General features: G+C 39.3%; 1 protein-coding gene across 3 annotated transcripts; it reads left to right on the top strand.

Moving 5' to 3' along the window:
- Window positions 1–5,248: 5,248 nt before the first annotated feature.
- METTL22 (methyltransferase 22, Kin17 lysine) lies at window positions 5,249–18,603 on the top strand. Of its 3 annotated transcripts, none has more exons than XM_072878164.1 (12): window positions 5,249–5,340; window positions 6,527–6,611; window positions 6,889–7,237; window positions 9,435–9,782; window positions 10,167–10,207; window positions 10,293–10,437; window positions 10,921–10,992; window positions 11,600–11,653; window positions 12,728–12,808; window positions 13,809–13,911; window positions 14,682–14,850; window positions 16,409–18,603. In XM_072878164.1, the coding sequence occupies exons 3-12, from the start codon at window positions 7,108–7,110 to the stop codon at window positions 16,442–16,444; spliced, it is 1,179 nt and encodes a 392-aa protein (XP_072734265.1). In that variant the 5' UTR covers window positions 5,249–5,340; window positions 6,527–6,611; window positions 6,889–7,107; the 3' UTR covers window positions 16,445–18,603. The 3 variants fall into 3 exon arrangements, with proteins under 3 accessions (XP_072734265.1, XP_072734266.1, XP_072734267.1); XM_072878165.1 differs by having other exon boundaries at window positions 5,322–5,340; window positions 6,516–6,611; XM_072878166.1 differs by lacking the exon at window positions 5,249–5,340 and adding an exon at window positions 5,352–6,315.
- Window positions 18,604–22,008: the final 3,405 nt, after the last annotated feature.

The raw sequence follows: 22,008 nt of genomic DNA, 5'->3' as shown, positions 1-22,008 counted from the left end.
CAAAGGCACTGCAGGAAAAACAGGGAGGAACCAATCCACCCAGAACAGAAAGATTTTTGACTGCTGAAGAAGTATTTGGAAAAAAAGATCTTGAGAGAAATTGCCCCTTAGTGTCTCAGCTCCCTGACTTGCAGGATACATTAACTTTGGTCTCTAAGACCTACCAAAAAAAAGGAGCAAAGCAGCTTTTAAAATAAAGAAATCACGTTAAAATATGGGACACTTATTCTCCATCTTGCCCATTGAGACTTTCACAGGGTGGGCCTTTTCCTTTTGCCTTGCCATGCAGTCTTGAAGTGGTCTCCTGCATTGCAACACTTTGCACAGCCTTTTCTAGGTTCCCAAGTGTGTCTCCCCATCAGCTCTGACACCCAGTCAGGCTCTGTTCTCCATCCATACCCAGGCAGGAAGTTCCCTACGTGTGTCTTTCAGTTGCTGTTTGTCCAGCGTATGCAATTCCCAGCTGAACATGTCCATTTGGTCTCTGAAAGGCTGCAGTCTCTTTCTTCTTCCACAGGATCTAGTGGTGCATACGTAGCAGGGAAAAACAGATAGACATGTAGCAACACTGAAACCTTCCTTCTTGGGCGTTATCCGAACATTACTTATCCAGGCATTTTTTTAAGATAATAAGGCTCCAAGTGCTTAATATATGGATGAGAATTATAGGAGTCTTAAAGAATAGCCTGATCTGAATCCTCAAACTGTGAACAAAGGTTGTATTAACAGCCTGCCTCTAAAACAGATCAGGGAAGAAATGAATGAGGTGGATGTGATACAAAAACTTTTCATAGTATCAAGGTCAATGGTGATGCTAAAGTGCTTAGTTTAATAAAAGTGTCTCATTTCCATTGCACAGTTATGATTTGTTACAGAGTAAGTGAAATACTGCCCACTTGGAGCAGATTATAAAGGTGACCTCGTCTGTATCACTTTGCTTCAAAGGGATTACAGGACACTCTTACAGTCTTAATACCAGTAGACAAGATGGTGGATTGTATTAAGCAACAGGAACAGTAGCATTTTATGGCTGGCCCAGCTGGCTCAGAAGAGGATGTCTGCCACAGTATGTGCAAGCAAATACAGAGGAGACGCAATGAGAGGGAGGTGAGAAGTACAGGATGGCAGAGGGGAGCAGGTCTAATGAGAATCTAAATTGAGATTAAATGACCCCTGATGATGATGTGAACAACCTGTAATAAACTGCTGTATTATCTAATTATTACTCTGTCTTGAATAGGCCCAGTTTATCTCTAGCATAGACTTCTTGGGACTCAGTCAATGGATGAAATTGGCCCAATTCATCATTTAAAACAAGCAGTTAAACCTCTGTAAAACGGTCTGGTATGTGAGGTAAATTAAAGTCTTTACCTTCCTCTTTTTCATACACTACAGGTCTAAGGCTGAGAAATGCCTGAGGCTGATTCACTGCCTTGTTAGGCTGACATGCTGGAAAAAGTAATGAAAAGTAGTGCTGAGCAGAATGGACGGGTGGAACTTTCTCTTACTTTCTGGAGCATTGATCACTGTTAAAGTCTTTGCTAAAATTTTAAGAGAGCATTTGGTGTAGAGCACATAAATATAAAATACTTTTCTGCAGTGCTTCACTGTAATCTAGTGTAGAGATACTGATTTAAAAGACAATTGATGATCCCTGATTGCTGCTGAAGAATCAGAGTGCCTTTTGTATTTTGTGGATTTCATGTGCTTGGGAGAGAAGGAAGGCTTTTCATTTACCTTAATTTTGCTCCTTTTCCCCTGACTAAAGAGAGATTTTTTTGGTGTTTGCAGTTGTAGTCACTGGGTTGACATTGTTCTAAGAATCACCTGAGACATTACATACATGCCTCTCTTCGAAAAATTTCTGTGCGAATCAGCTTGTGTTGGACATGAGAAGTAATGATGGGGTGATGTCAAAGGCATGCAAAGTATTGTTCTGAATAAGCCCATGGAGAAAAACGCTATAGTCAAAGAGTGTGAATGTATCTGATAAACAACCACAAAATAGTTAATGAAAAAGAAATCACTGTGGATTTTAGCTCTGTGCTGCTAATGTTAGTGCTTTGTAATTCAGTGTTCTTGCTTGTGAGGCAGTATGATTCTTAGCTTCCCCTGGGAAGGACCAATGGATATTCAGGAAATGTGGAGACAAAAAAGCTGACAGCTGCAGTTTCCCTTTTTAATTATTTTTCCGTTATTCCTCTCACGCACTTTTCAACTTCAAGCAGTTATTTAGGAATTTTCAACTTGGTGACCAACACTGAGGAGCCATACATGCTTGGAGAGCAGAGCAAAATTCTTCACTGAGTTATCATCTACACCTACAGTCTTTCTATTCGCTGTGTTGCCTGACATTTCTCTATGCTGCTTGATGGCTTAAGGAATTTGTCTCAAGTACTTTGCATAGCAGCATACCAGTAAACAAGATGAAGTGAAAACTAGTTCAGCATATCTCCTTTCAACAGCCCCAGTACAGTAGGATAGAAATGATGAGGGCTGATACATTTTTTTCTTCCTGACAGCCTTCAGTTTGTTGTTTTAGTTTTTGTTTTTACTGACCTAATGAAAGCACAGAATGTGCTTCTGTCTGTAGACATATAATGAAAGAAAAGAAGACAAGCAAAGAGACAGTACAGTATGTACTGGAAAGATATCGTGAGCTATCAGGGATATACTACTGCACAGTACAAGATCAAATATGTGGTGGTGTATTAATTCATCTGGTTATTCCTGTCTTCTTAGAATCGGCTCTGTTCTCTTATTTGTTCCTAAGGAATTAGATTTTCCCTTGATACATATTTTTCAGGGGTGTCTGCATAGTTTTCTTCTTCCCTGAGCCTCCTGCAGCAGTGCTGGTGTTTTAGAAGGCACTCTGTAAGGAATTATCCTAGCAATATCCTTTGGGCCATGAAAGGATTGGGCAAAAATCATGTGGGAAGCAGTCACTTCCTTTAAGTCCCCTAATTCCTCGTGTGATGTGACTAAGGGATGCTCTTGGATTACTTTCTTTAAGCAAATTGCTAGCTCACATGGCTGCGAGGAAGATTGGAAATGTAACTGAGGTGCATCCTAAAGTCTTTAAAAAATAGGTAGATCTCAGGAATTTGCTGCCAAAGCCTTCTTGTGTGTCACACAGAAACTGCATCTCCAGAGCTAGATTGTCCCTAAACAACTATCATTAAGTTATCGCCCACATTATAATGTCTGCAGCCACACTGGCTCCTTTAAGACCTTCTGCAGCCACAAGATGTTCCTGCTTTGCCTAATGATTATATGTATGTGAAACAAGGTAACTGCATTTTTTAGAAAAGAAATGATAGCAGCTCCATTTCTCATACAATGTACCCTTGTGTTTAAAAGATCCTGTGTAGTGTAGTGAAACACCTAGGTTTTTAGCTGCTCCTCTAGTAATACTTAGTCTGCATACCAGTAAGTGTCTCTGTTGCAGACTGGTAAGATTTTGTGACAAATATAATCTGCCTTGTCTGCATGTTGTTAGCACTTTATAGCAGTGGGGAATATGCCAGCAGAGAGAGACTGCAGTAATAATTTATGTGGCAGTGTATCACCACAGGAAGTAAAATAATATTCTGCTCTTTCACAGGAGCCAGATAAAAGGAAAACAAATCTCCAAAGCATTTTTGTCAGATGTTCATCCAATAGAATTCCCCACAGAAACTCCAATGAGAGATCTCAATGGCTCGCTGTGTTTTCCATCCTTACCACTCAACACTCTAGACTGTAAAAATAAGGAAAGATTACTTCATTCTCTTAATAATTCTTAGCCTTTATAGAAGGATGCAGATGACGAAACAGACATCTAGAAATAAATACAGACTATGCATTACATTCCAAGGTTTTTTACCAGCATTAATTCTTTAATTCTTCCTTCCCCACAAGCATCCACTCAAGAAAAATACAAGGATCATCTGTAGCAATTGACAGTAGTTTCATATAACAAGTAATTAATATGTAAATGCCTGCTTTTGAACTGCTGAAAGATACGAACAACTAGCCCTTGCAGACTTGCAGAGGAACTTAACCAGAATACAGATGGGAGTCTGGAGCCTATCTACGTCTATGATTTTGCACAGAGACCGGATTGCAGAGCTCTGGTCAGCCGCAGCGAGTCCAGCTGCTGTGGTGTCCTGTGCCCGCACCCCACCTGCGGCCTCCCGACAGCACGGCTGGGCGACACGGCCCCGCGTTCGGTGCCAGGCCAGCAGCCAGCTCTCGGCCGCAGAGGAGCTCAGCTGTGCGATGACTACCTAAGGCACCAAGATCCAAGAAGTAGATACTAAACTCTGCTGGTCAGCTGTTGCCTAACTCTGCAAGTTAGATAAATTCCTATTATTAAAGTTTCCCAAAGCATTCTGGTGTGGTGTTCCAGCTCAACACCCAACTCAGACTTCTGCTTATTTTACCTGGTTCATGATACGTAGTTAAAAACTCTGCAGAATTAAGCAGCCAAACCCCCTACCCCCAGAAGTGAGCAGATACTGCTATTGCTTCATCTAATCTCGCGGTGGTAGTAGAGTTCTGACGTTATTTGGGCTAAGGAAGAAATGCCCGCTTGCCTCCATACAGTTTTTTCAGTTTTTGTTTCGAAGCTGTTTGGAGGTTTTGCACGGAATTACCTATGAACTGAGACAGGGTAAGTAACGCTGAAACCAAGTAACGTAAGAATGGGGGTAAGAAACGTGGGTTCAAACTCCAGGCAACTGCTGTGGATGCTTTAGTGGCAAGACTAAACTCGGTGTTTAGCGTGGCTGCTGTCTCCTTTTACTCCTTGACTCCCCAGATAGACTTCTACCCAGGGCTTCGTGCTGGGCAGTTCTTAAAGAAGAACCTCGATGAGCACAGGGGTAAGCCCACGGCACCACCTGCAGCCTAAGGGGACGGTCGTTGTTCACGCTCTGCCCCGGGAAACGAGGAAGCGAGGAGCGGCTCACGGCAGTGAGCAGGGCAGGGACTCGGCGCAAGGCCGGGCCTTGTGGTGCCTTCAGCACGAGGAGCTCCGCAGCCCGGCGGCCTGCGGCGGCTGCCAGGGCGAGCGGCGCGACGCCGGCGGCACGGAGCGCGGCACGGGGCGCGGCACGGGGCGCGGCACGGGGCGCGGCACGGAGCGCGGCACGGGGCGCGGCACGGAGCGCGGCACGGAGCGCGGCACGGAGCGCACGACAGGCCGGGCTCCCTGCGGCAGCGGCGGCCGCGCGTGCCCCCGCCCGGGCGCCGCGGGGGCTGCCGGGGAGCGGGGCGCGGGGCGCGGCCGCGGCGTCAGCGGCGCGCCGGAAGGAGCCGCCGCCTCCGAAACGGCGGCGGGAGGCGCGGTGGCGGCAGGTGGGGGCCGCGGGAGCGGCGGGGTCGCTCCGCCGGGCCCGCCGAGGGGACGCGCTCGCCTTGGCGCCTTCGTGCCCGCGTGCGCCGTTCCCCGCAGCCTGCCCTGCCCTGCCCTGCCCTGCCGAGCCGCTCCTCCCGCCCCGCGGCTCGGCCCTCCCGGTCGCGGGGGGGCTGAGGGGCTGCGGCCGGCCGGTCCCGGCGGGGAGGAGGGGGGGCGGCTTCGTTTGGAAGCCTGCCGGTGTTGGCACGGCTGGGGGCCTGCCTGCGGGCTGCGGGAGGCTTTGGGTGCGGGCGCTGCGCCGGGCAGGCCGAAACTGGAGGCCTCAGGCTCTGCCCTGACTGCCGAACGGCGCCCAGCCTTCCCCTGCCAGCGCTGCCTTGGCTCGGCTTCTCCGCAGATGGTGGAGGAACTGCGTTTTCTTGCTTTGCATCAAGTTTGGATGTAGCTTGTGCACAGACTTCTGCTGGCAAGGGGCAGGTTTGGAGGCTGGGTTAGGTTTTGCAAAAGTTAACGGAACCTGATAACTAAAGTTATGAAGGCCGCCTGTATCACTTGAAGCATTTAAGCCTATGTACTTGTGATCTTGTTCAAGCACAAGCAGATAATAGCAAATTTAGCGTAATCTTCCAGCGTGTTAATGGCAACGCAGGAAATGTCATCAACAGTTTTTACATAAGGGGCATTGGGGGTGCTTATACCTGGTGAGACCTGGGTGTCTGTTAACTAAATCATTCATACAATGCTTGGTGATTTCTGTGTGTGTGTGATCTAAGCTTGTCATCTCAGATTTTAAAGACATAAATTTTGTTTTCAGATCTATGATTCATCAGTGTTTCATATACTCTTCACAAAATGTCAAGTTCTGTAGAGCATAGGGAAATAAATAAGTATCCTCTTTATTTTTCTGTTCATAAGAGGTAATTCATTTGTTTGTGCCTTAGGACAGAGAGAGACAACTCAGCCTTGGACATTAGGTAATCAGGATGATTTCAGATGTTTATATTTTTTTTCTGCGGAAGGATAAAGAGCACCAAAGACAGGAGACATTAACTGCCCAGTTAGTGGAGGCATATAAAAGGAGCTGAATTTTCACCAGGAAGGGCAAATACTCCTTTTACAAAATTTGGGGGACTGACCTGTGATAATATATTTGGTAATTGTGTCCATTTCTGAGAAAATTCACAGATTCCTCTGAAGAACAAGAGCCCCTAAAATGGTGAAGGTGTGCACACAAGGCCTTATGTTCCTTTGAAGACCCTGACTTAGCATTGTAAGTCTGTGCATTCATGATAACATCTGGGTTTTTTCAGCGGGGGGGTGTTTTTAACACAAGCTAGTTAGTAGCTCTTCCTAAAATATGTGATGTCTGCCAGTGAGCTACTAGCAATTATGTATTTGATGATTCTTTGGAGCATTGTAAAAGAGAGCACTGGAGCATTGCAGTTTTATTGGACAGCATGATCTGATTTTTATCTCCTAAAATATCGCTGGAGCAATGTTCAAACAGTGTCAGGATGTCACTCAAAGCTGTCTGTGTTTGGCTTTAGGTTGAATATCCTGATGCGCAACTTGTTGCCTTATTGGAGCTTGGTGGAGCTTGCATGGTCACATCTTGCCTGAGATCTCAGAAACTACGTCATGAGGTTATCTTGCTGAGCAAAACTGTTACTTGATGCCTGTTAATAGAAGAGTATCATTATCACTTTGTGACAGCACTTCATAGGGGACTATTTGGGTACTGTAGATGTTCCTCTCACCAGCACATCATGGTAGATGTAACAGAGAAGGAGATGGATAACCCCACATTTAGAAGTGACACTGTACTTTCTGACGTTCACTTACACTGTCCAAACAAAAGACATCTCATGGTACGATTGAATGCAGTTGGACAACCAGGTAATGTATGTTTAGACTGATGGAGCTATATTTTAAGTGTATTCTTGTCTTTGTAATCTCTGAGTCCTCCTTTGAATGGTTGATAGTCATTATTACATATTTTATTCCAGTTAGAAGCAGAAACACTTCCTACTCAGCCTTTAGGAAGAGGGCTAGCTGGATTCTCCTTATGATATTAACTACAGAAATGAAAACTATTAATGTAGAATTTGTAGACAGCCTATCTTAAAAAAGAAATCTTAAATTACTTTCTGAGAAGTAACCAAATTAACGTGCAATTTTATTTATTTATTTATTAATTTATCTATAATCTCAATACAGTACTTTGGGAATCATGTTAAAAAGTTGGGATGTTTCTTGCATATGAACAAAAGTTGAGAAGCCAGAGGTTTTAAATAGTGTAACTTATGTTTAAAATAAAAATTATCAGTAATTAATTTATGAATTCTTATAAAATCTTTTTGTGATGATTTACCATCTATTCCAGAGGAGCCTAACAGCTTTGTTTGGTTTTTTGTTTTTAAAAAAATGGGCAACAAGAAAGCTCAGAATAGCAATGGTTTTGACCAAATTAGACAATTTGAAGAGTCACGGCTGTAGTGGAAGTGAATTGGCAAAGGCCTCTGACTGATTGCCAGCTTGTCGGTTTCTATAAAGTTGTCAAGGAAACTGACCTTGAAGCTGCTGGTAAAATGTTCTGTAGAAGAGTACTGCTCCTGCTGTGACAGCAGTGTTAACTGTTTTTTCCAACCCAGTTGTGACATAAAAAGAAAAACTTTTGCAGCTGTTCTAGCATATGGCAATGTAAAAAATTATAAAAGTAGGCTTGACAAAGAAGTGGATAATAATTTTGACCCTGATCAGGTCAAAACCAGGTAATTAATGCTGTGGTGTGTCTTCATGCTGTTCAACATTTGTTTGCTTGATGCAAAGCACCTTTCAACAGAATGAAATGACAGCATGTGCTACCTACTCTGAATGTACTTGGTCTGGGAAATTCCTTTATTTATTAAGACAAGAACTGGATTGTAGTATGACAGCTTTTACTCTAACAAATATGACGACAATCTACTGCTGTCACTTCGCTGTGTTTTAAGGAACCTCATGGGAATTTAGTCTCTACTGCTTTGGGTCAGTTTTACCTTACACCTTTTGAAATGCTATAGAACATGCAGAGGATCAGAATGTACTTTTCTCAAGTCTCAACACGTTGTGTGTGATTTTGGAATAATAGTACCCAGCCTAAGATGTCTGCAAACACTGATTTCATACCAGAGTAGGTGAATTGAATTCCATGATTCTGTGTTACATGACTGGCCTATTTAGCCAAGCACAGTGCGCAAGCACTGCTGTAGAGCTGAGATTGGGTGTAGATGGAAGGACAAATGTTTGTCTTCCTCATGTGTTGTATTCAGACAATAGAGATTCCTATAATTAAAATTGCAAGGTCCATGTTTGGATAACTGAAAATTTTTAATAGATGCTGACATCACTAGATGATGGTTGCAAAAGGTTTTTAATTAATTGGTTTATTGAGAACAAAGGCCTTATTCATTTAATCTCATCAAAGATTCAGTTTGAAGACTTAAAAAAAAAAAAAAAAGTGTCAGCATGTCTAGCTTCGTCCAGCTGTCTCCTGTGAGCTTATTTCTGCTCTCTCACGCTCCCACTAAGCTGATTTCAAGGCTTTAAGTTGCTTGAATTCCTAAATACTTTTAAAACAATAAAAAAGTTCTACTTGCTTTTTACTAGAACATGTTTGTTTCTTATAAGATAGGAATTAAATCTTAGCTGAAAGAAACAAGTTCTAACTTGTATTAATTCTTCTTTCAACTTGGTTTGAGCTTGTCTCAACAGACGATCCTTTGGAGGGTGTAAGAAACCATCCCGTCTGCCAATTGTTAAAATAAGTGTTACTAAATCAGATGAAAGTGTGCGTTGTGACTGAGCAGATGCTGAGTCAGCCAGTAGGCTGTGAAAGTGCTTAATTTATTTCTACTGACAGAACTTAATAACAGAAATATTTCTTCATAGCAAATTGAACTATATTTTAAGCTATCTGTATGATTATTTTTTTTATCCTCTAGATTTTTTAATATGTGAAATGCATACCAAAATTTCATGCATGTGGAAGTTGCGCATAGATTCTGTTCTTACCTGGTGTTTAACGTTTTTCCCCCCCTCTGTGTTCTTACAGTATTCCTGTCGTATTTCAAACTCCTTTGGAACACAGAAGATTTGGCATCTGAGAAACATGTGAGAGAAGCTACAACAGAAGAACACCAGTACAGAAGTGGAGATGAACTGTGTGACAAGGACAGGAATAATCTAAAAACAGAAAGAGAATTAAATAGTGAAGGAGTAGAAGCTCTGCTAGATGATGATGGAGACTTGGAAGTGGTCAGAAGACCTCGAAGTGCCTCTGATTTAGAAGCGGAGGATCTTTTGAGGGATAAAGTGTATCCTGTAATTCTGATGAAAGGGAAAGAAGATGCTTTTGAAGATGAAGAACAAGAGTGCACTTGCAGTGATGTTGTTAAAATAGGTAAACAGTAGGCTTACAGTCAAGGAGAAATGGACTAAATATGTTTGTGTAAAACAAAAGAAAAACAGCTTTTCTTTAGAAATGGAACAGCAGTTGTTAAGTGAAAGGAGATAATAAAACAAACATAATACTGTGATATTGTAAATGTTTTAAATTCACCTTTTTTCTGCAGAAGTGATTTGGCAATAGTATACAATGGGAAACTCAGTGCTCCTTAGTTAGGGTGGGGTTTTCAGCATTATCTACCATTATTGTATAGAATGAAGAGTGTTTAGTTCTATATTTGAAAGGGAAGCATGACTTGATTTTCAAATTTGCCACTATGGAACTTGATTTAAACAACACTTTGAGATAAATATTTCTACTCTACTTTCATTTTCACAGAACATACTATGGCAACCCCCTTAGAAGATGTTGGTAAACAAGTATGTATTCTGCCTTGTAGTATCTTGCTGTTCATGGATTGTGCTTCAGAATTTACTCAGTTTTAACTGCTTTTCTTATCCACAGGTCTGGCGTGCAGCCTTTCTTCTTGCTGATTACATTCTGTTTAAACGGGACATGTTCAGGTGTTGCTCGGTGCTAGAGCTTGGAGGTGGCACTGGAATTACAAGCATTATCATGGGAACAGTTGCCAAGAGAGTTTATTGCACAGGTAAGGCAGTTATTTTCAGTTAAATATTTTCATGAAGCTTCACGAAGCAGTGCTTTCATCCTGGGATTTTCATCCTCATCTGTTCAATTTTAGTTCATAATTTTTATTAATGTGTATGAAGTTGTGTTGTTTATTGAAAAATAACAGGAACTTTCTCAACAGATTGAAAAAGCAGTACTACTTTTAAGCACAAGTGTTTAAAAGCAAAATGCATTGCTGTGAACTCAAGATAGTGTGCCTAGATTAAAAATAGGTAGTATAGGGATCTAACTTCCCTCTTCAAGGGTGGCTCAGAGCTTAGTACTGAAAGACAAAAGCAAGAAGGATAGTAGGGAAGCAATCATCAGTGGATAGAGTTGCTCTGAATTTTCCTTAATCTCGTCAGCTTGAGAGAAATTTAAGAGTATTAGTCTGAGAGGTCAGAGGCATGCACAGCCCATGCAAAATATTCTTATTTTGAATATCATTATTGCTTTTTTCCAGATGTTGGTGAAGATCTTCTGGCCATGTGTGAGCAAAATGTTGCATTAAACAAACACCTGATGGAGCTGGGAAGTAAGTGCTATACAGTCAGTGTTTGTGCAATTGCCTATACATGAACTACTTTGGGATTAAACGGCACAGCCATTGACTAGCTAGCACAAGTAAAATTAAATTTTTGTCTTGGTTGAAAGTGACTCATTTAAAAAGAAAGATGCAAGATATCTCTATGTGGTCCATAATGGGACAGCTTTCTTTTGAGAAGAGCAAAATACTTACTCTTTCTCTGGTCAGCAGTTAAGACCAGCTGTAGTTCCTACACAGTCATTGTGTGAATTTCACTGAGGTTCTTAGGAGCATCACAGATATCCACATGCCAAGGGTCACATAAACAGAGTGTAAATGACAGAGGTAGAACTCTGGAAAGGAGAAGTATTTTGCAGGTGAGACATGTAAAAGAGAACATAGGTTGTCTTTCTGACCCTTAAGTTCATCCTGTTCTCTTGTGAGTGGGTAACTGGTTTTGTACAGTAAGTGGTTTGATGTTCAACTTTTACTTGTTTCATATGTCCTCATAATACATCTTCATCACTTGTTTCAATACAGATTTTGACTCTTTATTTTTGCTTAGGTACTGTCTGAAAGGCTATTTGTGACTGATGTGATCTTTCTTCACCCACAGGAGGAGAAGTTAAAGTAAAAGAACTGGACTGGCTGAAAGATGAATTCTGCACTGGTAGGTGGTTATAATAGGTCCTTTCAGATCGGGTTTGGTATTTTGTTTTGGTTTTTTTCCCTTCAGAGCCATCAAGAAATGCTTATTCCGTTGTTTGTGAAGTAAGTCTTCCAGCACACACACCTCTGGAAAAACAGTTGAAAGTACATGATTGACTTTGGGTGCATCGTTGCCATGTGAATGAGTAAGGAAGGGTTTACTGACAGGTTGAGAATAGCCAAGTGGTGGCTGTCCTTCACTTAGGTCAAAATCCAGAGATGCAAACAAGATGTGTCTGTTATGTGGTGATAATGGAATCCAGGCACAATGACGTGGATTTGAGTTACTGTAATCCAGATTGAGATGTGATGGGATTATGTGGTTTATGACTGCATGAATACAAAACTATAAAAGGTGGTGGGGAGGGTAGGCGATGATTTGAAGATGTATAAATACTTTTAGCACTTGGTTATATGAAGCCTACTTTATAGTTTTTTATATCATCAGCTGGATTTGCTGTAATGCTTCTAAAAATAGAACAACTATTTAAGCAAGTGGAGACATTCTTTATGCATCCAAAATGCATCTTTGGGACCCATGAATCTCTGGGACCTCAAAAAATTCTGGTTAATGAAAATATTTGATACTGACAGTTGAAAAGGCTTTATGTTTTTTAGACTTTCAGATAAAGCTTCTGTGTTTTAACAAGGCCTAATTTTAAAAAGCATGATGAAGTAGAAAGATTAATCAAAACTTACACAACTATACATTTAGTTTTTTATTTCAAGCAGTATTTATTTTAATCTAGTTAAATCTGTGATCTTGCTACAGGGTAGTAATTGGTTGTAAACTCTAAAGTCAAAGAAAACTTACTCTTGCCAGTCAGCCTTGGGAGGATTGGCCATAATGCAGAGAAGGCAAAGGGCTGCAGGGAACTTCAGCGAATGAATAGAGGGAGGTTTTGGTTTACCTTCAGTGGGGTGCTCCATTTATGGAGTAGCAGATGACCATGGGAGTTAAGAAGTTTCTTTTTTCCAGCTATCAATCATTTGAGACATTTAATCATGTACACCAAAGCCATATTGTTTGTTACAGATCCTGAAGCTCCTTATAGCTGGTCTGAAGAAGAGATTGCTGATTTGCAGGACCAGTGTACTGTGATAATGGCAGCTGATGGTAGGAAAATATAAACAGTAAGCTTTTAAATCAAACACATGAGCATTATGAGTAATAATTTAAACATACCTAGTTTGCTTTTAAAATCTAATAGGTCAGATCCTTACCTAATTTGTCAAATCTCTGCCTTAAGTGTTCCTGCCTGTATTTTTTTTTTAAATTGTATTTACATTCTGAATTAGCAGTAAGAGAACAGATGTTGAAAACTGCTAGCTTTTTCTTTCATTTGGTGTGGTAATTATTTGAGACTAAATTACTTAACATAATCACAAGTAAATGATTAATTTGACTTTCAGAAGAGTTTTGTTGTCCTACCTTTGTCTTGCATCAGATAACCTCTGTGCAAATAATGATAAATAGGTGTTTAGACTAATATATTCTATAATGTGAAAAACACTTTCAGATGCTGTGCTTGCCCATAGAATCTATGCCTTTGGATATCTCTTTTTTTTTTTTTTTCTGCTCTTTTTCTCGCTTAAGTGAAAGGCTGAAAAATGACAGGCTAGTTTATCTGCAGAGGAAAACCATTGTTGTTTTGATACATAAATAAAGGAGGATTGTTTTTAGTTGTGATATTGAAAGGCATTGCAAGACTGCTTTCCTAGGAGATACGGTTATAATGGTATATTAGTTACTGCCTTTTTTTGTATTTTTGTAAGAAATCAGGCCCTATACATTGTGATAGCCTGTCTTTTTTAGCTGTACAGTAAGATATTTCCAGGCTGAGAGAAAATCTTGTTAAAGTTTTGTAAGTTGTCTGACAGAAGTGATTCCCACTGATACAAGAGAAATCTTAAAGAAAGCCTGACATAAACAGCAGCAGTGGATACTATTACAGGGTCAGTTGTTGCCATCAAAAATATACTTTGGGGTTTAGTTAAAATAGTGACTTGTTTGATTAGAACAATCAAACTAAGGCGTGTTGTTGTTTCATACCTGAGACTTAAGTAGATAATACACTTAAACATACATATTTTATGCTCTTAATCTTTTTTTGTAGTGTTCTATGACGATGACCTGACAGATGCCTTGTTCAGAACGCTGTATAGAATCACACACAATTTGAGAAATTCTTGCACAATTTACCTAGCATTAGAAAAAAGGTAAGTATTACCAAGAACTTAAAATAAAAAGCACTTAAAACTTCATGTGCTTTCTTTATTTGGAAGAAACATCTGATTTCATTGAAGGTTGGCTTCTGATTTTCATTGTATTAGTTGATCACAGGCTGCAGTGTATGCTCAGGACAAGCGTTTGTTTTTATACATGCTTAATTGTTATCAGTTCAGAATTTGACTTCCACAAGAGTTTGGTTTTTATTGTCCTACCTTTGTCTTGCAGCAGATAATGTCTATAAATAGGTGGCTAAACTGATGTATTCTGTAATGCCTGACAACATTTGCTATATATTTTTGAAGTCATAGAGTGGAATGAAAGGGCTTAGAATTAGGGTATATGTTTCCCAGCTTGAGTAACTCTATAACAATTTCTCTTGTGTTTTCTTTCAAGGAATCGTTGAGTGTTTTTAAGTAGTCATGTGTTGCAGTCCATTCATAAACTAATATATAAATAGGCTTTGCTTAAATCTTTGGAGATATGTGTATTATTCAATCAATAGCTATTCATATGATTTGTTGCTAAGTGCTTGTCCAGGAAGCCAAGCCAATGATTCTGTTGTGGCAAAGTGCCTTAAAATCAATGGAAAGATTCATCGGAGAGTTACTGGTGTATTGATGCTAACATAAGTCTTGTCCGCTTTTCAGGAATAGTGGGTGGGTTACTTTTTTTTTTTTGGCTATCGAAGTTATCGAAGTTTGGCTAGCTAAGATGCCAGTATGGGAGAGACATTTTAAATTCAATATTCTCTTGCCAGGCTGAACTTCACTTTAAGACATATGGATGTTACATGTGAAGCCTACAGTCATTTTAGAAATACTCTAAATGATTTGGAGAACCTTCAAGATAGAAAAAGGAAATATACTGTGGAGCCTATTAAGCTTGATTTCTGCCAGTTTCTCGTTTATGAACGAACTGAGCAGTTGGTAAGTGGCATTCATTAAAATAAATGTAATGTGTTGGACTAATCATCTTAAATGAGTTTTCAGCTGTTTACTTAACATAAAGTAAGAACAGGAGAATAAACATTACCTTTTCATTTATTTTCCTTTAGCTTTTTGTTGTTTTAAAATGATTCTTGTTTGTGCTTACATAATCTATACTAGATTGACATAACATACACTCTTCTATCACCAGCAGTACAGTGGCTTAGATTGCACTCATTTCCTCAAAGGTTAAGAAACAATCTCCATTACTTTGTAAAATACAATTTTTGTGATTGACTAGAAAATGGAACAAATATCTCTTTTCTCATTTTTTTGCTTGTAAAAGAGCTTTCATTTCATAGTTTTAGTAATTCCTTTCCCAATTCAGGGTTCAGGAAATAATGTTCTAATATCTGTGAAGAAGTCAATTAGTTGTAAAATTCTGTTTTTCAGAAAGATGTCAGATATAATTTTTGTAGTTACCTAATTACCTCCTAAGCACTTATGGTTCTCTTTCTCTATTTTTTTCTTCCAATTGTCTGCTCTTATGAATATTATGCAGGGTAGCTAATAGCTTGCTAGCTTCTAGAACGATACAATCTAACAGATCTTTTTAAAGAACTTGCAAATCTTGTACTGGATTGCAAATCTGTTACCAAGAAATGATGTTCCTATAGTCAACATACTATTGCTGTGTCTTCTGCAGAATGTATGCATAGTAAGATTATGGGGACCACAGTTACTTCATGAGATTGATTTATCTTACTTAATGCTGATACCTTCAAGAATAAAGCATGCATGCAAAACTTTAGAACAAGTTTTACAAGTATATAAATGTAACCTGGATTATACCTAAATATGTAAGCTCATTCCCTAGCCTTTTTGTGGAAGGCTACTGGTCTTTGAAATATATGCATTTTTAAAATGCCTAAGATTTTCATTTATCATGAAGTATATTGCCACAATTCAAGATGTCATGGTGAAAAGTATGTGATAGTCTGCTTACTAATCTTTTGTATAGCAGACAAAGTATATACTAATGTATTCTACAGAAATAGTGGTCTGTTTTTCATCTTCATTGTCCAATAGATAGAGAAGCGTGTGTGTGTTTGTATAAGACATGCATTTGTGAGACTGTGATTCGTCAGTAAATTGAGTCTTTTTTCAGTTGTATTTTTACTAGCATTATTGAAAGCATTTGTCAACACAGGCTAAGAAAAAGAGCAAGATTATCAGTCAAAATACTGCAGAAGGTCATTCAGGCCAATGAAATTATTTTAAAACAAATTATTTGAATGATACTAACGTTTTATTTTTAAAAATCGTGCTACAAGAATGAAGAAATCAGTTCTATTGCTCTGTCTCAAAGATAATTTGGTGGATGTTCTAGGAGATTACACAGATGGAGTTAGTATCCATCCACAGATGGATACTATGTGTAGATGGAGGTATAGGGTGCATCTTAAAACTTATCTTCAAGTGGACATGTTGAACTTTTGCATAATTGCAACCTACTGATCTGAGAAAATACCTGTATGTATTTTTTCCACTCCTACAGGAATTGTGGAAGATCATTGCTGAACAGCTAACATGACAGGGACATGAGAAAATAGAAGATCTTTAAGGATAAAAGCTTTTTTGATGTTTTATTAAAAATGGATTTTCATTCCAAGAAAAACATTTTCCTGGTGGAACTGTGTTCTCAGAAAGTATTGCTATGCAGATTTGTTTTACTTCAGTAAGTTTTGGGGTTTGGCACTTAGGACGTGGTTTCTTTGATGTTTCTTTTACAAAACTGTTTAATGTTGATCTTCAGAGTACGTGCTGGATGCCAAACGCTGGCAGTGACACAGTGGCTTGCTCTTCGGGATTGATGACTTGGGTTTTAGAGTCTGACAAAGAGGTATTTTAACCTTTTCCATGTGGCTGATTTGCAGATGTCATGCATTTTTCTTTTTAGTTTTCTGAACATGGACACTGTTCTTGGTCTCATCCTAGTTCCACATTATTTATATTTATGGACATTTGTGAAACAGTGTTCTGGGCAAGACCTGATTTTCTTTCTTGGACTTTTCTTTAAGCAATCTGTTTATGAAACTTAGTCCTTAATGTTCCGTTTGTCCTATCTAAATCATTCTAGTTTAGGGCTACTGTCTGAACTGAAAGGAGACAAGATGCATTTTGTTTGAGCCTCTAAAAATACTGCACAGGGGTCTTGGAGCTATATTGTCCTGCTGGAATTTTAAGCTATTCTGTCCTTGCTGGGTTGAGGGTGGGAAGGTGCCATGTGAAGTGATATGCTGCCACTCTTTGAATGTCTTGCCCATACACATGGGGCCTTCAGTATCTTAGCTTTTGGATTAAAGTGCAACATACTGATCAAATCTCTCCTGTGTTATTAATGAAACCAAAAACCTGTTTGTACTTTTTATAAATTTTATGTGCACTGTTATGTTTATATCACTCGCCATATGTACACTGTCACGGAAATTCTTGTGCCTGCTGGATTTTTTTAGCATTATGAGAGTGTCGGTGATGAAGCTGTTCCGGCCTGTGACTCGTGGGAGTGTGCATACATTACATTAGAAGCATCTGGCTGACTTCTTGAAAGTCTGTTTTACATTTGGTTTAGTTCAGTTGTTTTAGGTCAGTTGTTTCATAACCTGCGTATGTGTATGAAGACATTTTTTTGGTGTTCTTTAATGAGGTGGAAGATTATTAGATGATGATGGCCTTTTCCTGTGAGTATAGTCCGAGTAAAAATTACATTATGTTAGCATGTATCTGCCTAGATTAATACAGAACTTCTCTCTCAGAACCCTCATTTGAACTTCAAAGATAAAAAACTGTATTTTAATCCAAAGATTCCCAAACTAGTGTTCTGTTGGTTGGTTGGTTGGTTTGTAATGTTACTAACTTTGGTAGAGTAACTGAAAACAACTGGTTGGAATGTAGCTGCTTATTTAAGTAGTAATTTTTTGAAGGCTGTAGCAAGAAATTAATTTGAACTGATGTGAAATAGCATGTGCAGTTAGAGGAGATTTTTATTTGCACAGGACTTCTGAAAGTCTTTGGAATTATCAACAGAAACTCATCCGGGTAGAGGGATACTGTAGATCTTTTAAACATAGAATTCATCCATTTTACTGCAGATGGCTTAAATTAACATCTGAAAAATATTTTTATACTTGTATCTGTGGGTGACTAAATACAAACATGATGGCTGCTTGGGAAGCAAGCTGAAGTAGAATTTGCTCCTAAAGAAACAAAGCTAATCTTTCTGTTGAAGGGAAGCAACAGCTTCGGGGGTCAATGACTGAGATCTAAAGGTCAAATTGCAAATTTGGATATGACCCTTATCACTGATAATAAGGAATAGTCAAAAACAGGCAACAATTCTAAGAACACAAGAATCACCCAATGCCTTAGCTTTGCAGTGTTAATGAGAGATAATATAGCCTGTATGGCCAGAGAATTGTCCACTGCTACTTAAGGATATTAAGCACAGATGCCACCTTCTCAATTTTGACTTTAACCATACTTTAAATATGTCGTACATGGTAGTCGTTCTCAGAAATCATCATGCAAATTTACACCTTTAGCAGTTCATTGTTTATTAAGATGATTAAAAGTGGGGAATTGTTTAATCTTGAGCATACAGATTATGATTGGAAATCAAGTTAGTGCCTAAGATGATAATGCCTTGAGCACATTATCTGTATTTATGTAATCAAGAAGGATTTTTTCCTAATAAAGCATGATTTAAAAAATAGTATGCTCCTGTGGTGATGTATCCAAATTTTGAAAAATTGTAACAGGTAATGTTCTTCCATTTTCACACACACACACACACCAGTCCTGTCTTATACTTGTTCTTCTGCTGTGTGTTAGGCACAATTTGCCATGATTTTTTACCAGATGAAAAGGAGAGAAAATATGATTGTAAGGGGGAGAAGATGTTAGTATGTATACAACAGTCCAGTGTAAATTGCATGAGGCTCTCAATTCATACAACTTATGGAAAAGTCAAGTGATTCAACATCAGGTTGGATGGTCTTGGGCTTGTGAGCTTCTGGGAAAGATTTGCATATTTCCTTGTAAAACCCTTAAGAACTCTACTGGCCTATTCATATACTTGTTTTTGATCACCTCATAGCTAGTAGGGAAAAAGGGATTTAGTAAATGTTTGTAGTCAGTATTGCCCATTCCTGCAAGTCCTTTATTTCTGTGAAGGGGAAGGAAGAGAAGGTAGGTGCTTAATCTCAAATTTATTAATGTTTCTATTCTGCTGTGGAGCTGAGGTTGGAAAGATTTCATTTGGAAAACAGACTTTCTCCTCTGCTAAATAAAACCATTCTGCACTTGGGAACACTTCTGCATCTGGTTGGCATAGTCCGGTTGGTCAGCCAGATGGATCGTTTTGGGAAGAGAGGAACACAGAGGGGGTGGAGGGGAACCTGTGGAACTCTTGCAGTGCACTTATTTCTGATAAAGCAGAGGAGTGTCACAGTTTTCTTGGGAAGTGTGGTAATGGATGGACACGTGATCTTCCAGGAGGAATCATGTTTGAAAGAAACTGATTTTTACTTCTGTCACTGGTGTATGGTGAAATAACATGGCCTTTCTCAGTCCCCACACTTCAGATGAAGATGGCAGGCATCCCTGTCCTGCTTTTATCTTCTTTTAAGAGGAGCATGGATGACATAATTGTAGATATTGGTCAAAAGAAGAACTTGAACTTTTATGTGACATTTGAATGAGCACTGCAAGCTGATTACATTATTTCTTTTCAGTCTTTGTTGATGTGAAACTTGGGGAGCTGCTTTGTTGTGAACTTTTGTGACCAAAAGTGAAGTTCTATGTGTCATTTTGCAGTAGAAAGAAAAGTTGTTTAAGATAATCACTTGATGGGATGCATTATGTATATTTATTATCTGTGTGTTCTCATGTGTGGGTGGCTATTCATAGACCATACTTGTAGCTCCATCTGCTGTACAGCACTTTGAGTCAAAACATTTTACAGTTTGTTAAACACCCTGTTCCTTTCTGTTTTAACAATATTGTATTTTAGAGTAACAGTTTAGGTTGAATACGTACTTCTGCATTTCTCACGTAGACTTGCAGATGTGTGTATTAGAGATGAAGTTACTGTGGAAATAATCTTGGAAAAAAAAGTGATGTTTAATTACCTACTTTTTAACAGTAGCTTTAGGAGGCTGCCTCCAGTACTTCTGGATTTTCAGGAAGCATTCCAGGAAGAACTGGATGTAACTTTTTGTGTGTGGTAGGGACTTCTCATTCATTTGAAGATCAGGACTTAAATTGGATCTCAAAATTTTATAGCAGATAAATCTCATGAGATTGTCTATTCATTGACTCAGCTGTTCTCTTGAACATACATGAGATTCTACATACACCACTAGCTCCAGTCCTTTCCTTCCAGTCCATGAAATTTATTATTTTGCAACAATAAAAGTTACTAGAGTCAATTTTGGAAAGACTTAAATACACATTAACAATGGCCTTGCAGTATTATATGATTTTATGAACATTCATTACACTGTTTCTGAAGCACAGACCCACGTCTTGCTAGAGGTCTTAAATAGCATAAGGGGAAAAAATAGCAAAGAGGATTATTGTACTTTTCCTGGTGCTATACAAGCAAATATTAATTACAAAATAGAAAAGGGAGAAATCCTGGAGAGAAAATGAGATTCCCTGAAATGGGGGGGGGGAGTGATCCATAGTGGTCCTAGAAAGCAGCACAAGGAATTCCTGGAAACCCAGAGGGATTTGGAGGGGCAGGGGGATTCCTACAAAACGGAGGGAAATCCTAGAGAGTAGTGTTGGGGTTTTCCTGGAAAGCCAGGAATTGTGGGGAGGTTCAGGCCTACACAGCAGTGTGGGGATTGCCAGGAAGCAGCACAGGAAACTCTTGGAAAGTAATGGGGGGTGGGAGTTAATTCTTAGGAAGTAACTGGGGGACTCCTGGGAAGCAATAGGGGAAATTCAGGAGCCCAAATGTCTAGATGATGCATACAAGTAAGCTTGATCGTGAAGTATTTATATTTTTTTTTTTCTTTAATGTCCTTTTATGTAGAGGTACAGGCCTGTCAAAAGATGAAGATGCAAGTTATAATGCTCGTGGAGAAATAAAATGATAGATTCTTGCAGACAGAAGGAGGAGGGTTTTATTCCATCTGTGCAAATGCCCTATTTCTTGCATTGAGCAAAGTGTTTTCAGAAGCAGCTTTCTCTGTAAGCTGAGTTTTCGCTGCCCATCTTTGAAGAGCCCTTAGAGTCAGAGTCAAGCTCATGGCCTGCTGTGCTATAGCTGGATCACAGTCTGTCCATCTGAACCATGATCACTGAAGCATATATGTGTTTTTCTCTATGAGCTACAGGTGAATGGTATAATTTTGTATTATGCTTTATTTTGATATAAGAATAGGCAGCTGCTGTAGAAGCAGTCCTGCTTTCAACCCCCAGTGCTTATTTAATATTCTAGTTGTATATTTTGTATGTTTTCCCCTTCCATAGTGTTGATTATAGCAATTTTGCAATCTGAGTCAGATTTTTTGATTCCAAGAAAATCTAACTGCAAGTGTATTTCTCCATTGGATCAATGACATCTAATCCAACTGACTCCTGTGATCCAACACAAGGCCATCAGTAGAGTTTTGTTGCTGGGGCTATAAAGAGAAGCAGACCAACTATTTTGGTGGCAGTGGATACCTGGGTCCACTTTGGAGTTATATGAAACTGTACTCGTAACACGTGGGGCAGCGTGTGGCATTTTAGCAAGCTGATTTATCTGAGTCATGTGCCTGAGACCACGATTACCTGTAGTCAGATTGCCAGAAGTGTTACGGCCAAATGCTGCTGTTGATTTTAAAGGAGTTGTTGGTGCTGAGTGTTTGGTACAGAAAGCTAAAGACTGCTTCTGAAAAGTGGATGCTGAATTCCGGTGTATCTGCTTGTTGTGAAATGTCAAGAATAGCTGCCTGCCTTGTAAACTTGTAGAGATTTTTCAGTCTGAAAGTAAATTGAGAATTATTCACTTAATGCTTAGCAATATGTCTTTAAAATGCAATTCACTTCCTGAGTGTGATTGTGGTGTTCATAACCTGAAAAATACAGCTGGCAGAAAAGAGCTTT

The sequence above is a fragment of the Ciconia boyciana genome, chromosome 13, assembly GCF_034638445.1.
Source record: "Ciconia boyciana chromosome 13, ASM3463844v1, whole genome shotgun sequence".
In the NCBI taxonomy this organism is placed as follows: Eukaryota; Metazoa; Chordata; class Aves; order Ciconiiformes; family Ciconiidae; genus Ciconia; species Ciconia boyciana.
The sequence above is the reverse complement of the archived record's forward strand: the minus strand, read 5'-3'. Positions and strand labels throughout refer to the sequence as shown.

Excerpts from the sequence above, each read along its gene's own strand:
- METTL22 (XM_072878164.1), top strand. The coding sequence starts at position 7,108 with ATGGTAGATGTAACAGAGAAGGAGATGGATAACCCCACATTTAGAAGT. Across the intron at positions 7,238-9,434 it reads GAATGCAGTTGGACAACCAG|TATTCCTGTCGTATTTCAAA; the intron begins GTAATGTATGTT and ends GTGTTCTTACAG. Across the intron at positions 11,654-12,727 it reads GAAAGATGAATTCTGCACTG|ATCCTGAAGCTCCTTATAGC; the intron begins GTAGGTGGTTAT and ends TGTTTGTTACAG.